The 17606-nt window shown below is 43.9% G+C and overlaps 2 protein-coding genes across 2 annotated transcripts; one reads left to right on the top strand and one right to left on the bottom strand.

The window, feature by feature from the left end:
• Nucleotides 1-7970: 7970 nt before the first annotated feature.
• LOC122663059 lies at nt 7971-13319 on the top strand. Its single transcript, XM_043858765.1, has 4 exons — nt 7971-8270; nt 8381-8570; nt 10240-12109; nt 12257-13319. The coding sequence occupies exons 1-4, from the start codon at nt 7971-7973 to the stop codon at nt 13317-13319; spliced, it is 3423 nt and encodes a 1140-aa protein (XP_043714700.1).
• Nucleotides 13320-15150: 1831 nt separating this feature from the next.
• Nucleotides 15151-15672, bottom strand: LOC122663060 (uncharacterized mitochondrial protein AtMg00810-like). The gene has a single exon (XM_043858766.1). The coding sequence runs from the start codon at nt 15670-15672 to the stop codon at nt 15151-15153; it is 522 nt and encodes a 173-aa protein (XP_043714701.1).
• Between the last annotated feature and the right edge of the window lie 1934 nt (nt 15673-17606).

Below are 17606 nucleotides of genomic sequence, written 5' to 3' on the forward strand. Positions count from 1 at the left end.
ACTGCCATTACGGACCCCTAAGGTCCGCCAACCAGGGAGAAACCCTGAAACCCCTACTGAGGCGCTTCAATGTACATATACTGAGACCACTCCCTAAAACGCCAAATTGGGGATTTTTAGGTGCGCACCCCCAGGTAAAGCCATCGGATATCGAATCAGGTGTCCTTTGGCACGTAAATTGAGGCAAAGCCTTAAAATACTGACTCAGGCATTTTTAGGCATGTAAACCGAGGCAAGGCCTCCAGATACCGAATCAAGCACCTTTTGGCATACAAATTGAGGTGATGCTCTAGAATACTGACCTATGCATTTTTAGGCATGCGAACCGAGGTAAGGCCTCCAGATACCAAATCGGGTATCTTTTGGCATGCAAATCGAGGCGATGCTCTAAAATACCGCCCTAGGCATTTTTAAGCACGCAAACCAAGGTAAGGTCTCTAGATACCAAATCAGACACCCTTTGGCACACAAATCGGGGCAAAACCTTAAAATACCGACTCAGGCATTTTTAGGCATGTAAACTGAGGTAAGGCCTTCGGATACCGAATCAGGTGTCCTTTGGCAAGCAAATCAAGGCAAAGCCTTACAATACCGACGTAGGCATTTTAAGGCACGTAAACCGAGGTAAGGCCTCCAGATACCAAATCATGTGTCTTTTGGCACGCAAATTGAGGCAAAACCTTAGATCACTGACTCAGGCATTTTTTGGCACATGAACCGAGGTAAGGCCTCTAGATACCAAATCAGGCACCTATTAGCACGTAAATCAAGGCAAAATCTTAAAATACCGACTCAAGCATTTTTAGGCACATAAATCGAGGTAAGGCCTTCGGATACTGAATCAGGTGTCCTTTGGCATGCAAACCGAGGCAAAGCCTTAAAATACTGACTTAGGCATTTTTAGGCATGCAAACCGAGGTAAGGCCTCGAGATACCGAATCAGGCACCCTTTGGCATGCAAACCGAGGCGAATCCTTAAAATACCGACTCTGGCATTTTTTAGGCATGCAAACCGAGGTAAGGCCTATAGATACCGAATCAAGTGTCCTTTGGCACACAAACCTAGGTAAAACCTTAAAATACTGACCTAGGCATTTATAGGCATGTGAACCGAGGTAAGGCCTCTAGATATCGAATCAGGCACCCTTTGGCATGTAAATCAACGCAAAACCTTAAAATACCGATTCAGGCATTTTTAGGCATGTAAACTGAGGTAAGGCCTCTAGATACCGAATCAGGCATCCTTTGGCATGCAAATCGAGGCAAAACCTTAAAATACTGACTTAGGTATTTTTTTTACATGCAAATCAAGGTAAGGCCTTCGGACACCGAATCAGGTGTCCTTTTCCTTTCTCCCTCCTTCCTTTTTTTTTATTATTATGGTTTTCTTTTAATGGAATCTAATCATCATCATGTTTTTTTTTTGGTTTTTTTTTTTTTTGTAGGAAAAAGCTCTTCCGATGCCGAAGAAGTATTGCGGCACAGTGAAAGTGCGAGAATGGTACAACGAGCTCTGCCCAGAGGTACAGTCCTGGGTGAGACAGACCGGGTTGGGGTATATCGGTACCTGCCCCGTTTGTGAGCTGGGTAGCCTGATCGTTCAGGCTTTGGTGGAGAGATGGTGGCCTAGCACCCACACCTTCCATCTCCCATTAGGAGAGGTGACCATCACACCTCTTGAATTCTATATGATTACAGGGATTCCATTTGGGGGGGCACCCGTGACACTAGCCCCGGAGGATCGGGCGGACCGCTTCGACCACTGGGAGCGTATGACTGGGCTTACTGTCACCCAGAGAGGGTTTCCTGCTGCTGCCTTGAGACAGCAATGGATGGAGAAGGGGGTGACAGACCAGTCGCCCTCTACGGAGCACGACCAGATGGCCAGATGCTTCCTGCTATACCTGTTGGCTGAGGTCGTGTTTAGCGACATGATCGGGACCGTGACCGTCGACCTCGCTTTTTGCCAATAATTTGAGGACTTCAATGCGGTGGCAGAGCTCGATTGGGGAGGTTCGGCCTATGCCCATCTCCTCTATATGATGGACTTCCTAGTCCTAGGTTCCCCGAGCCTCATCGGGTGCTCTTACGTCATTTGGGTAAGTCTCCCTTACTCTTTTTTGCTTTTATTATTGAAAACCTTATTACTTGTGGATCTGCTAATCTTCATTTGTTCTTTTGCAGACATGGAGCTATGAAGTCCTGTCCTTCCGAGCTCCCATCTTCAAGGGAGGAGAGGACCCGGGTGCTACTTTCCCTCGGGCCCAACGATGGTCCAAGGGAATTCTTCTGAAGAGCGGTCATCATAGAGACCTTCCTTCAAATCGGGGTCTCCTGAACGATCTACGGTTCGAAGATGTAAGTCCGAAACCAATCCCCTTTTATCATCTTGACTTATTGCCTATTATTTTTTATTACTAACACTTTTTGTTTTTGTTTTTTTTATTTATTTATTTGGCAGCTCTCCCTCCTCCGCCCATACTTTTTGGAATACCTTCCTGAGCCGGTCCTATTTGCTCGAGCAGTCACTCTCTATTCTTGACAGGTCTTTTTTAAGGGCCCATGGGGGTTCTTCTTTTATTTGGGAGAGCGGGTGTCTTTGCAATGGTCTGAGGAGAGACTCGTCCCCCATCTCCCTCCAGCTCAGATGCACACTCCTCGCCTCTTGGGGCTAGAGGAGATCCAGCACCTGAGGGCAGGCGAGCCTGCAGTGCATTTGGCCGCTGCTGAGGATTACCCAGCATTTCTCTACAGAGAGACTATTTACATTCCCTTGACCCTAGAGGGACCTCGGGTAAGTTTTCACTATCCTTCTCTTTCCATTTGACTTAGGCTAACTGGCTCCCATTCTTTTGCAGTACCTAGCCCGCCCCCTCATTCCTGGGAGCTTTGGTCCTGGGCAATCCTCACATGCCTCTCGTACGGTAGGGGCCGATTCCGAGGCGGAGACTTCTGGCAAAGTCCCTCTTGTGCGGCTAGCGGGTCTAGATGATCACATCCCATGCTATCGTCCATGGTTCGTCAGACCCGAGGACCTGCGTATGCCGGACGTCGAGCTGCCGCCCCCTATGACAGCAGACCAGGTCCTAGGCCTTCCTCTTCCCTATGATGGGGTAAGTTTAATTATTTATTGCATTTCTACATTACATTCTTTTTGTATCAAGTGAATCCCTCATCCTCTTGTTTTTTGTAGGTGTCCACGAACCGGTACGTCGACATGCGGCGTATAATGGCTAGTCTGGATGAGGTTATCATCTCTCGAGGAGAGACGATCCGTCACTTGGTGAGTACACCTCTCTTTCTTTTTTTTCTTTTTTTAGATGTTGCTTTTATTTATTTTTCATTTGTTTTGTTTATTTTTTTTTTTTTTAGAGAGAGCAACACGGGCTTTGTCAGGCCGAGTCGGATAGACGTCAGGCCAAACTGGGTAGGTGCCAGACTAAGTTAACTCGGGTCAGAGTTGAGGTCGAGGCCCTTCACTTGAGTTGGGATGCACCTGATGGTACCGGGGCAAGTCTTTCTGTAGACGATTACTACCGCGACTGACCTCCCTCTCTTTTTTATACATTTTGTTGTTTTTTTTTCTTTTTGGATGGATGATTATAACTACTTGTATTACTTGTACATTTCCTTCCTTTTTGTGTATGCACTTTTGTGTCATAATATCAAAGTAGTCTCTCTTTTCTCTAAAAGCACAAATTGCATTGATAGGTGATTCAACTACATTGGGAAAGGACAAACTAAACATTGACTTGATAACACTTGTTTACAACATTTTTCCTCCATACTTCTGCTAATAGAATCACCACTTCTTGAGTCAAAACCTCTGGAGCTCTGAAATACTTTAGCTCAAATTGTTTTTTCTTTGGAAATACCAAGGAGGGAACATAAAAACTGGTGTGAGTCAGACCCATGAATCTCACGTAATTGCATCCAGGCGTCTCTGGTACTTCTATCTTGGTCTTCATCCAAGGACAGTCCCACTGAATCTCTTGAACAGTCCTCTTTTCCAAATATTCTTTCCAATCTGGGATTCTGTAGAATTCTTGCATCTCTCTTCTTACTTGATAATGCATCGGCCGAAGTTGAGGGCACGGAATTGGTTCCACAAACCTTACCTTTTCCATTAACCACATTTGGAAGATTGTAAGGGATCCATAGAAGAAGTCTGTTCCATACTTCCGAGTTTGGCTCATGAGATCCAATCCTTTAAAAGTCTCTGCCACAACTGTGGGAACGATGTCGCAACCTTTCTCTATTTGATTGATAACTTCCGCGATCATTGGAGACATTCCCTTCCTAGGGTTTGTTAGGAGATATTTTCCAATCATACAAAGAAGGTATGCTCGTTTGCTACATCGGGCTTGGGCTTCCTCCCTGGTTCTACTGTTACCGAAGATCCTTACTATCTTTAATGCATCAACCCTGTTGTAGTTAAGGATCTGCTTTAAACCCTTATTGTCCATGACGAAGAACTTTTCCAATGTCTTAAAAAGTTGGTCTTTCTGCATGATCGGGAGGAATAACTTTCCTCGAGGCGGTGCTAACATGCAGGCCTAGAATTCTTTAATGGTTGGGGTTATTCTGACCTCTCCAAAATGGAAGGCATGCACTTGAGGATCCTAACATTTTGATACTTCTCTGAGTAAATCATGATGGAGCTTGAGGCATCTGATTCTTCCTAGTACCGGCAAGTAGAAATCATCTAGGAGTGTAGGACCATCCATATGCATGTAGAGAGTCCATTGGCGCAACTGTTCGTCCAGGCTTTTTTTTTTTGGTCCTCGCATACTACCTGCATCAAGGATCCTGTTAGTACCTTGAACAAGAATAAGTCTTTTAGTAATAACTAGCTCTAACCATCCTAACTTACTATAAGTCCGAAGAGTGAATCGAAGGTCAAATGGCAGGATTTACCATAATTGTAGGGGATGCCGGCTGGCAGACATATGGAATGGACTAACACAATGCCCTCTTCATTTGTATACCCTTCTTTTTTTTTTTAGTTTTTGAGACCATACTCGAGATGCCGAGTTGCCTATGTATCCTTTGAGAGGAATCAGGTTAGACGTAGTTCCAGTTACTAAAAAACTCAGACAAAATATTTCTTCAATTGATCCATATTGACTAATCCCCGAAGATCTTCTCCATCAAGGTCAGCGAGTTGAACGCCTTGCCTGGCAATATGGCTTTAACTTTGTAAGGACTGCTCCAATTGGGCCGGAATTTTCCTCTCGGATCATGAACTGGGGCTCTTTGCCCCCTTAAGACCAAATCTCCTTCCTCAATGTTTCGAGGGCGCACTCCTTTGTTAAACGCCCTAGCCATTCTTTGCTGATATTTCTTGAGATTATCCATGGCTCTCATCCTTTTCTCATCCAGGAGATTGAGCTCTTCAAATCTAGCCCTCATCCATTCTCCTTTCGGCAATTGGCTGTTGAGTAAAACTCGAAGGGAGGGGACTTGAATTTCTACGGGCAGTACAGCCTCTACTCCGTATACAAGAGAGTAAGGAGTTGCCCCAGTAGAGGTTTGGATTGATGTTCGATAAGCCCACAAGGCCAGCGGGAGTTTCTCAGCCCAGTCATTATGCGTATCTGTCATCTTCTGCAATATGACCTTTATATTTTTATTGGCCGCTTCGACTGCTCCATTGGTTTGAAGTCTGTAAGTCGTAGACTTATGCCTTTCAATGCCGAATTTGGTGCAAAGTTCTTCCACTTTTCCTCGAAAGTGCAAGCCTTGATCTGAAATCAATTGCTGCGGTACCCCATATCTGCAGATGATGTTATCTTTTATGAACTTTGCCACCTTGGTGGCAGTCAGGACTATGTAAGATTGAGCCTCCACCCACTTCGTTAAATAGTCAATGGCGACCAGAATGAATTCATGTCCATTAGAGGCTTTGGGAGTTATTTTCCCATACTCGGCCCGTCTGCCAACTAGGTAGTCTCGGCCAGGTCACCGACTGTGGAGGGCTCATCTGGTAGTCGATCTTGTGTCATAAAAACAAAATAAAGGCATTAATTTATGGGATGGGAAGGCCCTAAAATATCCTAAATCAGTTTCCTGGAATCTCGGGTTGGTTTCTTATAAAGGAGGTCTGATAGGGTCTTGAAATTCCAAGATTAAGATTGTCGATTTTTATGAATAATAAAAATTTTATAGAATGATTGTCTAACCCTTTTTTTTTGGGTAAACAAATGATAGTCTAACGTGTCAAGTTCTAAATACACCAATAGAAGTATCAAGCTCTAATTATACTTATAGAAGTCACACACACACACACACAAGGAGGCAATTAACTCGGCCGTGTTGATCCTTCAGAGTCGGCTGTGTGGCCGACCCCCTAGTTGGTGTTTGAGTTAATCCGTGGTCTGGGATGGGCCGGTGTCCGGTTCTTCCATGGACCGGGTTCTTTAGCTCGGCCTCAGATGGCCACGTGTCACCCATTGATTGGCTGGTATTTTATGGTTTATCAGTCACTTTCTCTGATAAATTGTCCATTCAAAGTCTCAAAATATGGAGTCATCTTGAAGTCTTTAGATTCTTCTCCTTTCTTGCCCTTCTAACTATGTACTGCTCTCACTGTGCTGACTATCTTTCCACTCCATTATTTGTCAGTAGCTTTCTGCTCCCCAGTTGATCCTGCTCAAGTAAGACTGCTGGCTTTCTAAATCCTTCACCTCTCTACAGCTAACAATCGTTCTGACTATGGCATCGGCCTTTTCCACGACTAGAATAGATTTTTGTTTTATTGGCATTCCCACAGAGACTTTCTTGTTCAGTTGGAATGTATCCCAGACCATAACATTGACTGTGGGGGGAGAGTTGGTAGTGTCGTGATTCCACGTTGATACCTTTTGAGGCCCATTCTGAGGAAATAACCCATCTATAGGATCATCCACGGCACGACGGGGTTGGTCATGTTGAATTCTGGGAGGGAAAATTGCTCTTCTAGTGGGAATGGCCCATTTACTGCACATACTCAGCTCAAAACCTCCTAGACAGACGTTATCAACTGCCTTACCATCTGTTGCAATTGTAGCTAGGATATTCGCAAGCTCTAGGTCGGCCTCGACCGTCACCACCTTCCCATTGGATATGAAATTCACCTTCTGGTGGAGACATGAAGCAACCGTTCCAGCCTTATCTAGCCACGGATGGCCCAACAACATATGAATGATGTAGGTATGTCAATAACCTAAAACTCGACCTCAAATTATGCCAAATCGTATCAACCAAGCTGAACTCTCCTATTAGTTTGGATGTTCCTATCTTCACCATTGGATGATCTTATCCTCATTGAGGTCTGGCCGATCTCCTATATTATGTCAACAACCTTATCTCTTATCTTAAGTGTAACTCTATCATGATCAAACTAATAAGATTGGTTGAAGATCAAAATCTATTCAGGTAGCTGGCTAAAGATCAAACTCCACTAAGATAGCTTGCCGAGTCTATCTTACCTCACATGTGATAATACTCTAGTTTATCTAGGTCTCTCTTGTTGTTCATGATAGAGTTATCATTTTTGTATAACTCTATCTAAACTATAGAGATGGTGTAAGCTTATCATGAAGCAATGAAAAGCATTATTCTAAGGCAGGTATCTTGAGCCCTAAGCTCCACCGAGTATCTCTAAATCAATTTTTATTTCATTTTTTTCTTCTCCATCACATGTTTTCTCTTCTCTTCCCTCTAATGGCTGACATCAACATTTCTACAATGGCTGACTCCACCAATGTCATCATACCTACCTCTACAGTAACTCCCACTCCTCTCAATCACTCCGGAGCTCACTACTTTCTCCATCTGAAACTTTGTTCGAAGAACTATGTCTATTGGAAAACACAAATTGATCCCTAACTTATCGGGTAGCGACTCTATGATTATGTCGCTGGTGATAAAAAAAGCATCCTCACGATCCAGCTCTAGTTACAACATGGCGTGAACAAAATGCCTCCATCATGAGTCTACTTATTGCTTCCCTTTCCAACGAAGCACTTCCTCTTGCCATTGATCGTCACACCAGCAAAGAAATTTGGGATGCTGTTCATGCAGCCTTCAGCTGTTTCTCAACTACTCGTCTACTTTCTCTTATTGTTGCCCTTCAAAATTTTATGCACAATCTGGATGAAAGCGTTACTCAATTTCTTCATCATGCCAAGGCTCTCTCCGATGAGCTCACTGGTGCAGGGAAACCACTTCCCATTGAAGTCTTCAATATTCATATCTTCTGCTCACTTCGCTTAGAGAACCAGTCGTTAGTACCTACAATGATGGCCAGATCCGATCCCCTTTACAGAGCTTCACGGTCTTCTTATGAGTCACGAGTACCTACTTCAAATTCACTACGCTATTATTGATCCATTTGTAGGTGCCTCTGCCAATCTCTCTCAGCATGGCCGCGGCCGCCCTCCTACTAATGCTGGTCATGGCAATGCCCATGGTAATACCAACACTTTTGGTCGTGGTTGTGGTTTTGGTCGCTCCAATGCATTTGCTCACAGCCCTTGTACCATTTGTGGACGCACTAATCATCAAGTTGCCACTTACTTCTACAGACAGTATACCAGTGGTCAACAGCATAAACCTCCCCTACCCCAACCCCACCACCCTCTCACCCTCCATCAAACACCTACCAACCCCGTCCATCTGCCTACTACATTGCCACCCCCCCAATCGTCCAACTCTTACTCCCCCCCTCCAACCTTCCATCAAACCAGTTACCTAACAATTCTTTCCTTAGGATATTTGGCAGTCTATGCTTTCCTTGGCTCTGCACTTACAACCATCACAAGATTGACCCTCGTTCATCCTCTTGTGTCTTCCTAGAGTACCGTCCATCTCATTTTGGTTTTTGGTTACCGGTGTATGGATCTCAATAAACACCGTATATATATATCTCCTGTCATGTTCACTTTGATGAATCTATGTTCCCTTTTCATGCACCACTTAATTAAACTGCCACCTGCCTTCACCGCCACTCACTCACCCTAGCCCCTAGTCCCACCATTACTGCCCCACCAGCCATGCCCTCACCTACGGACCCCTCACAGTCTGTTGCCCTCACAGCCCATCACCCATGCATAACATTCCCCCCACGCCTTCCTCACCTGTACCCTCCATTTCCACGTAAACTCATAACGGAGGAGAGAAGAGCAGAGGAACATTGTCACCGTTCCAAGTTCCCAATGCCCAAAGAAGCTTCGATCGGGATGGGCCTGCATGGATATTGTTTTCTAGCAACTAGGGATACAAACGAACACTCACAGTTCCGTGCATTTAAAAGATTGGATCAAAACTCTACAATGAGAGATTTACTCGTTCAGTATTTATAGGCAAGTGTATAGCTTACAAGTATCTTATCAACAGTTCTACAATATAGGAAACCTATTCTACTCTATAGGAATACTGTTCCTAAAATAACAGCTCTGATATATCCATAACAAACTCTGATACATCCGTCTCTATATATCCGTTGATATTGTTGAACCTATTTGAATGGAGTCCAATATTTCCGTTGGTTTAATGTCCCCCCTCAAACGGATGAGACTCTCAGTTACATTCAGTTTGTCACGCAAAAACTTAAACCGTGAAGTTGTGAGATCCTTGGTAAAAAGATCAGCAATCTGATCTTTTGTTGAAATATATTGAACCTCCATATCTTTTCGAGTTACCCGTTCACGAATGAAGTGATAATCCACTTCTATGTGCTTTGTTCATGCATGGAACACTGGGTTAGCTGCAAGGCTTGTGGCATCGATGTTGTCACACCAAAGATGATACATCTATACAACTAGAACCTGAATTGGTACAGCAGAAAATGGAGAATTAGGTGCAAAGTGAAGAATGGGAAGAGGATGGTACAGACATGAAGGACTCAGACCAACCGAGCACTAGTGGCAGGCCCAAAAGGACTAGAAGAGCACCTGTGTGGTCTGGGGATTATATCAGCAAGAATATGGAAGCTCAGAATAACGGATAGTAGAGATTCCTTGGTAGAATGTGAGGGTCACGTAGGTGGTGTGTGGTCTGTTGAGAGGTTATAGGAAAAGCAGTGAGAGAGATAGAAAATGATAGTTAGTTATGGTTAATTAGCTAATCAGGTGTTGGGTTAATTAGCAACTATGTAATCAAGTTTAGGGGTTACTATATAATCCTTAACATTGAATTGAAGAAGGAAGAAAAGAATCATTTAATTTGCAATTCCTCTTTTTCTCATCTTGTTCTTAGGAGTCTCACCAGCTCGAAATTGGTTTTATCTTCCTCAACCAGAGCCAACATCATCCAATCCATTCATCACCATAACATTTGGTGCTTTCATTTTCTCTTCCATGGTGGACGGAACTCGTTTATCCAAAATCGATGAAGCAGTCAAAAACCTTCAGCTCCTCAGCACTTCTCAATTACAGGAGAATACAGATTTTCGAAAGAAATCCGATGCTACCTTCGCGAACATCTCCACCACTCTGCAACAATTTCAGATCCAGCTGACCAACATCGAAGCTAAGCTCAATCAGCCCCAGCGTACCTCTAGTTCCTCTAGCTCTGGTGCTCCTTCCAATTTTGATGTTGTTTCTCAATCACCTTCTGGAGTCGTTAATGGCCCTCGATATATGCGATTAAAGATGCCTCGTTTCGATGGAACAGATCCATCTGGCTGGATCTTCAAAGCTCAACAGTTTTTTGACTATCATTCAACTCCAGCGGATCAGAGACTCATCATCGCATCATTCCATATGGATGGAGCAGCTCTATCGTGGTATCAATGGATGTCTGCTAACGGCTTATTACAAGATTGGCCACCGTTCTTGGCATCCCTCGCTACTCGATTTGGCCCTTCTCTGTTCGAGGATCATCGGGGAGCTTTGTCTAAGCTAACCCAGATGGGCACGGTGGCTGAATATCAATCCCGATTTGAGGCACTATCCAACAAGGTGAGCGGGATTCCAGAACCATTCCTCATTAGCTTCTTTATCTCAGGGTTGAAGCCTGATCTCAATCGGGAGTTGCTTGTCGCTCAACCCACCTCCTTGGTTCATGCCATCTCCTTGGCCCGGTTGTATGAAGAGAAATTTTTGGCTAGTAGGCAGTCTTTTAAGCCTTCTTGGCCCAAATTGGGACCCCCTAGCGCAGATCCTATTTTGAAGACACCTCCTCCACCTGCTTCAGCCGGCCCTGTATTCAAACCCAGGCTCAGTCCTCACGAGATGAAGGCTAGGAGGGACAAAGGCCTCTGCTACAACTGTGATGAGAAATTTGTAGCAGGGCATAGGTGTAAGGGTAAGCTGTTCATGCTTTCTTTGGATGATAGTCAACTAATTGAAGTTATTGATAATAATTTGGATGTTGCGCACGGGGCGACTTCTACCGATGACATCGAGGCGGTACCAGAGATCAGTTTTCATGCCTTAGCAAGTCAGTTCAATCCAAAGACATTGAGACTTAATGGATTTTTTAATGAACATCAGTTGCATATTTTAATTGATAGTGGGAGTACCCACAATTTCATTCAAGAATCCGTTGCTATTGCTACAAATTGCCCCATCTGTCCTACCAAGGCCTTCAAGGTCTACATTGGTAATGGCGATTTTCTCATGTGTAATCAGCAATGTAAAGGGGTTTCCCTAAGGGTTCAAGGGTCGGTGTTCTTGGTAGACTTGTTTGTCTTACCTATCAAAGGAGCTAGTATAGTATTAGGAATCCAATGGCTTGAAACCCTTGGCCCTGTGCTAACTGATTACAAGAAACTATCAATGGAATTTACTTTGGGAGGAAGTCCCATTCGGTTGGTAGGAGAACCTGTCCTCAATGATGCAGTATTACATGTCAGTCAATTGAAGAAACTGATCAGTCGATCAGAGGGAGCTTCCTTCTTTCACCTAAAAGTGGAGATTGACAATGATCTTATGGAACCTTCGTGGCACCTCCTCCCTCACCGTGTTCAGTCTGTTTTACAGAGGTTCTCCAAAGTTTTTGCTGAGCCTCATACATTACCTCCTCACCGAAACACTGATCATAACATCCACCTAGTTCCAGGAGCTCAACCTGTGAATGTGCATCCATACAGGTATCCCCATTTCCAAAAGAATGAAATGGAGAGGTTAGTGACAGAAATGCTGCAGCAAGGTATAATCCAACATAGTAGCAGCCCTTTCTCCTCTCCAGTCTTGTGAGTAAAAAAAAAAGATGGTAGTTGGAGATTTTGTGTCGATTATAGAGCATTAAACTCCATTACCATTAAGGACAGATTTCCTATTCCCACCATTGATGAGCTCTTAGATGAACTAAATGGTGCTACTGTATTTTCTAAACTTGATTTAAGAGCAGGATACCATCAGATTAGAGTGAAGACTCAAGATATTGAGAAGACTGGCTTTCGAACTCATGATGGCCATTATGAGTTTCTAGTCATGCCTTTTGGTTTGACTAATGCCCCTGCTACATTTCAAGCAACTATGAATAGCCTATTCAAGCCTTTCTTGAGGAAATTTGTCACAGTGTTCTTCGATGACATCTTCGTCTATAGCAAAACACTAGAGGATCATTTGCTACACCTATCAGAGGTTTTGCAGTGCCTAACTGACAATCAGTTTTTGGCTAAGGGAAGCAAATGTCAGTTCTGTCAGTCCTCCTTGGGTTATCTGGGGCATCTCATTTCCAGCAATGGGGTAGAACCTGATCCTACCAAGATTTCTGCTATCATGGAATGGCCTTTGCCTATGAACATCAAACAATTACGTGGTTTTTTAGGCCTTACAGGTTATTACAGGAGATTTGTGAGGCACTATGCTCACATTGCTAGCCCTCTCACTGACATGTTGAAGAAAGACTGTTTCTCATGGACTGATAATGCCAAGTTGAGTTTCGAAGCCTTGAAGCATGCAATGACCCCAGTCCTTGCCTTCCCAAATTTTCTCAAGGTCTTTGAAGTTGAGACGGATGCCTCAGGAGTTGGAATCGGTGCAGTGTTGATACAAGAGGGACACCCTATTGCCTTTTTCAGTAAAAAGCTATGTGATCACATGAGACAAGCTTCAGCCTATGTGAGAGAATTGTATGCCCTACCTCAGGCCGTACAGAAATGGAGGCATTATTTATTGGGTAGGCACTTCCTAATCAAGACAGATCACCGAAGTTTAAAACACTTATTGACTCAGGTTATTCCAACTCCTGAGCAACACTTGTTTTTGAGTAAGTTACTTGGGTACAGCTACACCATCATATACAAACCAGGGAAGGAGAATGTAGTTGCTGATTCACTGTCCCGATCCACATCAAAAGAGGAGGATCAAATTCAGCAAGCTGAGTAGTCAAATACAAGCACATTATGGGCTCTTTCCTCCCCATTGTTTCACATCATTGATCTAATCCAAGATGAGAATGACAATGACTTAGAGCTTCAGGCTTTACACTCTCAATGGCAGCAGGGCACATTATCCACCACCGAGTACAATGTCAGAAATGGGATACTATTTTATAAGGGTAAATACAGGCTGAGTACCAACTCCTCTCTTAAAAGGAATTTATTGAAGGAGTTCCATGATTCTTACTTTGGGGGACATGCTGGAGTTCAGAAAACTTTTAAGCGCTTGTCAGCAAATTTTTTCTGGCCTAATATGCATGCGAAGGTGACCACCTATGTAAGGAATTGTCTCATATGCCAACAAACCAAGTACACTACTGATAAGGCAGCAGGCCTGCTCATGCCTCTACCTATTCCCTCTCAAGTTTGGGAGGACATCTCCATGGATTTTATTACTGCTCTTCCACTAACTAAAGGGATGTCAGTGATTATGGTGGTGATAGACAGACTGTCCAAATATTGCCATCTAGGAGCCCTTCCTGCTGGGTTTAATGCCACATCGGTTGCTGAACTGTTCACTCAATCTATAATCAAATTACATGGGCTACCCAAGTCCATAGTTTCTGATCGCGACCCTGTCTTCACAAGTAACTTTTGGACACAACTCTTTAAGCTCAGTGGTACCACTCTTAAACTGAGTTCATCATACCATCCTCAAACGGATGGCCAAACTGAAGTCCTCAATCGGTGCATGGAACAGTATTTAAGAGCATTTACACAAGACAACCCCAAGCGATGGGTTACTCTCCTTCCGTGGGCCGAATTGTGGTATAATACTTCTTTTCACTCTGCAATTGGAATGACCCCTTTTAAGGCCTTATATGGTAGGGATCCTACAACTGTAGTAGAGCATACTATGGGGACTTCTCCAATCGAAGCTGTGGATCATGAACTGGGGTGCAGAACTGAAACCTTGACCAATCTCAAGGATAATCTGCTTAGAGCTCAAAAGCGGATGCAAGCACAAGCCAATCACCACAGAAGACATGTGGAATATCAAGTCAATGACTGGGTTCTTTTGAAACTTCAGCCCTACAGACAACAATCCTTGGCGGCTAGACTACATCACAAGCTGAGCAAGAGGTACTATGGGCCATACCAAATCACCCAAAAGATTAGCCCTGTAGCCTATAAACTGCACCTCCCACTTTCCAGTAAAATTCACCCGGTTTTTCACACATCACTCCTTAAACCATTCCATGGTCCACTGCCTACCACCCCAATCTTACCATTACCTCCCCTCGCACATCAAAACAAACCTATCATCTCCCCCCTTGCTATACTCCAAGCCCGACAAATAGTCCAGAAAGGCATCATAGTACCTCAAGTTTTGGTACAGTGGGATGGTCTACATGTTGAAGATTCTTCATGGGAAAATTTAAAGGATCTGCTAGCACTCTTTCCTACATTGCACCTTGAGGACAAGGTGTTTCTTGATGGGATGCAAAATGATACACCTATACAACTAGAACCTGAATTGGTACAGCGGCAAATGGAGAATTATGTGCAAAGTGAAGAATGGGAAGAGGATGGTACAGACATGAAGGACTCAGACCAACCGAGCACTAGTAGCAGGCCCAAAAGGACTAGAAGAGCACCTGTGTGGTCTGAGTCCTTCATGTCTGTACCATCCTCTTCCCATTCTTCACTTTGCACATAATTCTCCATTTGCCGCTGTACCAATTCAGGTTCTAGTTGTATAGGTGTATCATTTTGCATCCCATCAAGAAACACCTTGTCCTCAAGGTGCAATGTAGGAAAGAGTGCTAGCAGATCCTTTAAATAGGGACATCTTTGATGAATACTTGTAGATCCTTTAGGAGACTTCTTATCCATGACACTTCGGCGGCTGTTACTGCAAGAGCTCTGTACTCAGATTCTGTACTAGAGCGTGAAACTGCTTGTTGCTTCTTAGCAGCCCATGAGATAAGACTGTTACCTAAGTAAATGCAGAATCCAGTAATTGAACGTTTGTCATTGACATTTCCTGCCCAATCCACATCAGAATATGCAACTAGACTGCTAGAGCTATTTGCAGGAAGGAACAAACCGTGATTGATAGTGCCTTTTAAATAGCGCAAGATTCGTTTAACGGCAACCCAGTGTGGAATCCTTGGGGTGTGCATATGCTGACATACCTGGTTAACAGAGTATGTAATATCAGGTCTGGTAAGGGACAGATATTGAAGTGCCCCAACCGTTTGTCGATAAAGAGTTACATCTTCAAACGGATCTCCTTCATAAGCAGACAACTTTGGTTCACTTGTGACTGGTGAAGTATATGGCTTAGCACCATCCATTTTAGTGCGCCGTAGCAGATCACATAAATATTTGCTCTGTGATAGGTGTAAACCATCTTTGGACCAGCTTGCATGAATACAAAGAAAGAAGTGGATGGAGCGTAGGTCCTTCATTGCAAATTGACTGCCTAGACTTTGAACTAACGTCTCTAGTGCCTTGGATGAATTTCCTGTAATGATTACATCATCCACATAAAGTAATAAATAGATCAAAACACTATCATGGCTGAAGACAAAAAGAGATGAATCGGCACTGGATGCGACGAATCCCAGTTCCAATAAAAAATTTGTGAATCGTTGGAACCATGCTCTTGTTGCGACATATACACCTCTTCATCTAGAATTCTATATAGGAATGCGTTGTTTACGTCAAGCTGCTTGATAGGCCAATTTTGAGTGATGGCAAGAGCAAGAACAACTCGAATAGTAGTCGGTTTAATGACTGGACTAAACGTATCATCGTAGTCAAGGCCAGCCTTTTGATGGTAACCTTTCGCTACTAAGCGAGCTTTGAACCGATCAATTGTCCCATCTGTTTTTTGTTTTACCTTGTATACCCATTTGCAGCCGATCACATTTTGGTGACCTTTTGGTGCTACTAGGGACCATGTCCCATTGTATTGAAGTGCATCAAATTCTGTTGACATAGCCTTGCGCCAATCCATGGATTTATTTGCTTCTGTAAAACACTTGGGTTCAAGAGGTATAGTGGCAGTGAGACAATGGATCAATGGATGATTGGTAGCACATAATACCCGTGGTTTCCTTGTGCCATCCTTAGTCCTGGTTACCATTGGATGTAGATTGGTGGTATTTTGTTGAATAGGTGGTGGGCGGGAATCGGCAATAGTGTTGACACGATTCAGCTATTCAGAAATGGACAAAGCTCCCTTTTCGATTGTTTGGAGCTCGCAGCTGCATAATGCAAGCGCGTGATTGCGAAGAGAATAATCGTTCAAGCGCTGTCCATACGGCCTGAGAAGTGTGAAGACCGACGACTTGAGCCATTACTGGTTCAGATAGAGTCGCATTGATCCAGCTAAGAAGAAGCTGATCATGAAGATTCCAGCCTTCCATCAAACTTTGGGTTGGGAAGTGGCGTTGGATTCTCTGGTATGGGTGGGAGAGTCTTGGAAGGGCATGGGATTGAACCATCTAGATATCCAATCATTTGCGTAGCGCCGAGGATCGGGAGAAACTGGAAACGCCAGAGTAGATAATTTTGACGATCCAACTTAATAGAGACTAGGCTGGTGATATTGAATAATGGATTGAGGGTCGTAGCAAGAGAGGTGGGAAGAAGAGAAGCATTGTCGGACCCAGAAGAGGAAGAAGACGCCATTTTGAAGACTACAGAAAGATAGAAGACGTAGGTCAAAAAAGGCTCTGAGATACCATAAAAGATTGGATCAAAACTCTACAATGACAGATTTATTCGTTCAGTATTTATAGGCAAGTGTACAGCTTACAAGTATCTTATCAGCAGTTCTACAGTATAGGAAACCTATTCTATTCTATAGGAATACGGTTCCTAAAATAACAGCTCTGATATATCCATAACAAACTCTGATATATCCGTCTCTATAGATCCGTTGATATTGTTGAACCTTTTTGAACAGAGTCCAATATATCCGTTGGTTTAATAGCATTTCTGTTTTTTAACTTATTATGTCTTCTCTCCCCCCCCCCCCCCATTCTTACCAACCAATCGAGATCTTCTACGGTGCGCCTGCCCGTAGCGGCGAGAGCGATGCAGAGTGTGTCACGTGCACAATGACCGTCCCCCCCCCCCCCACATTCTTACCAACCAATCGAGATCTTCTACGGTGCGCCTGCCCGTAGCGGCGAGAGCGGTGCAGAGTGTGTCACGTGCACAATGACCGCCTTACCCCATGCCCTACGCCTTATCCGAACGAGGGTAAGGCGATCATTGT

The sequence above is a fragment of the Telopea speciosissima genome, chromosome 5, assembly GCF_018873765.1.
Source record: "Telopea speciosissima isolate NSW1024214 ecotype Mountain lineage chromosome 5, Tspe_v1, whole genome shotgun sequence".
Taxonomy (NCBI): Eukaryota; Viridiplantae; Streptophyta; class Magnoliopsida; order Proteales; family Proteaceae; genus Telopea; species Telopea speciosissima.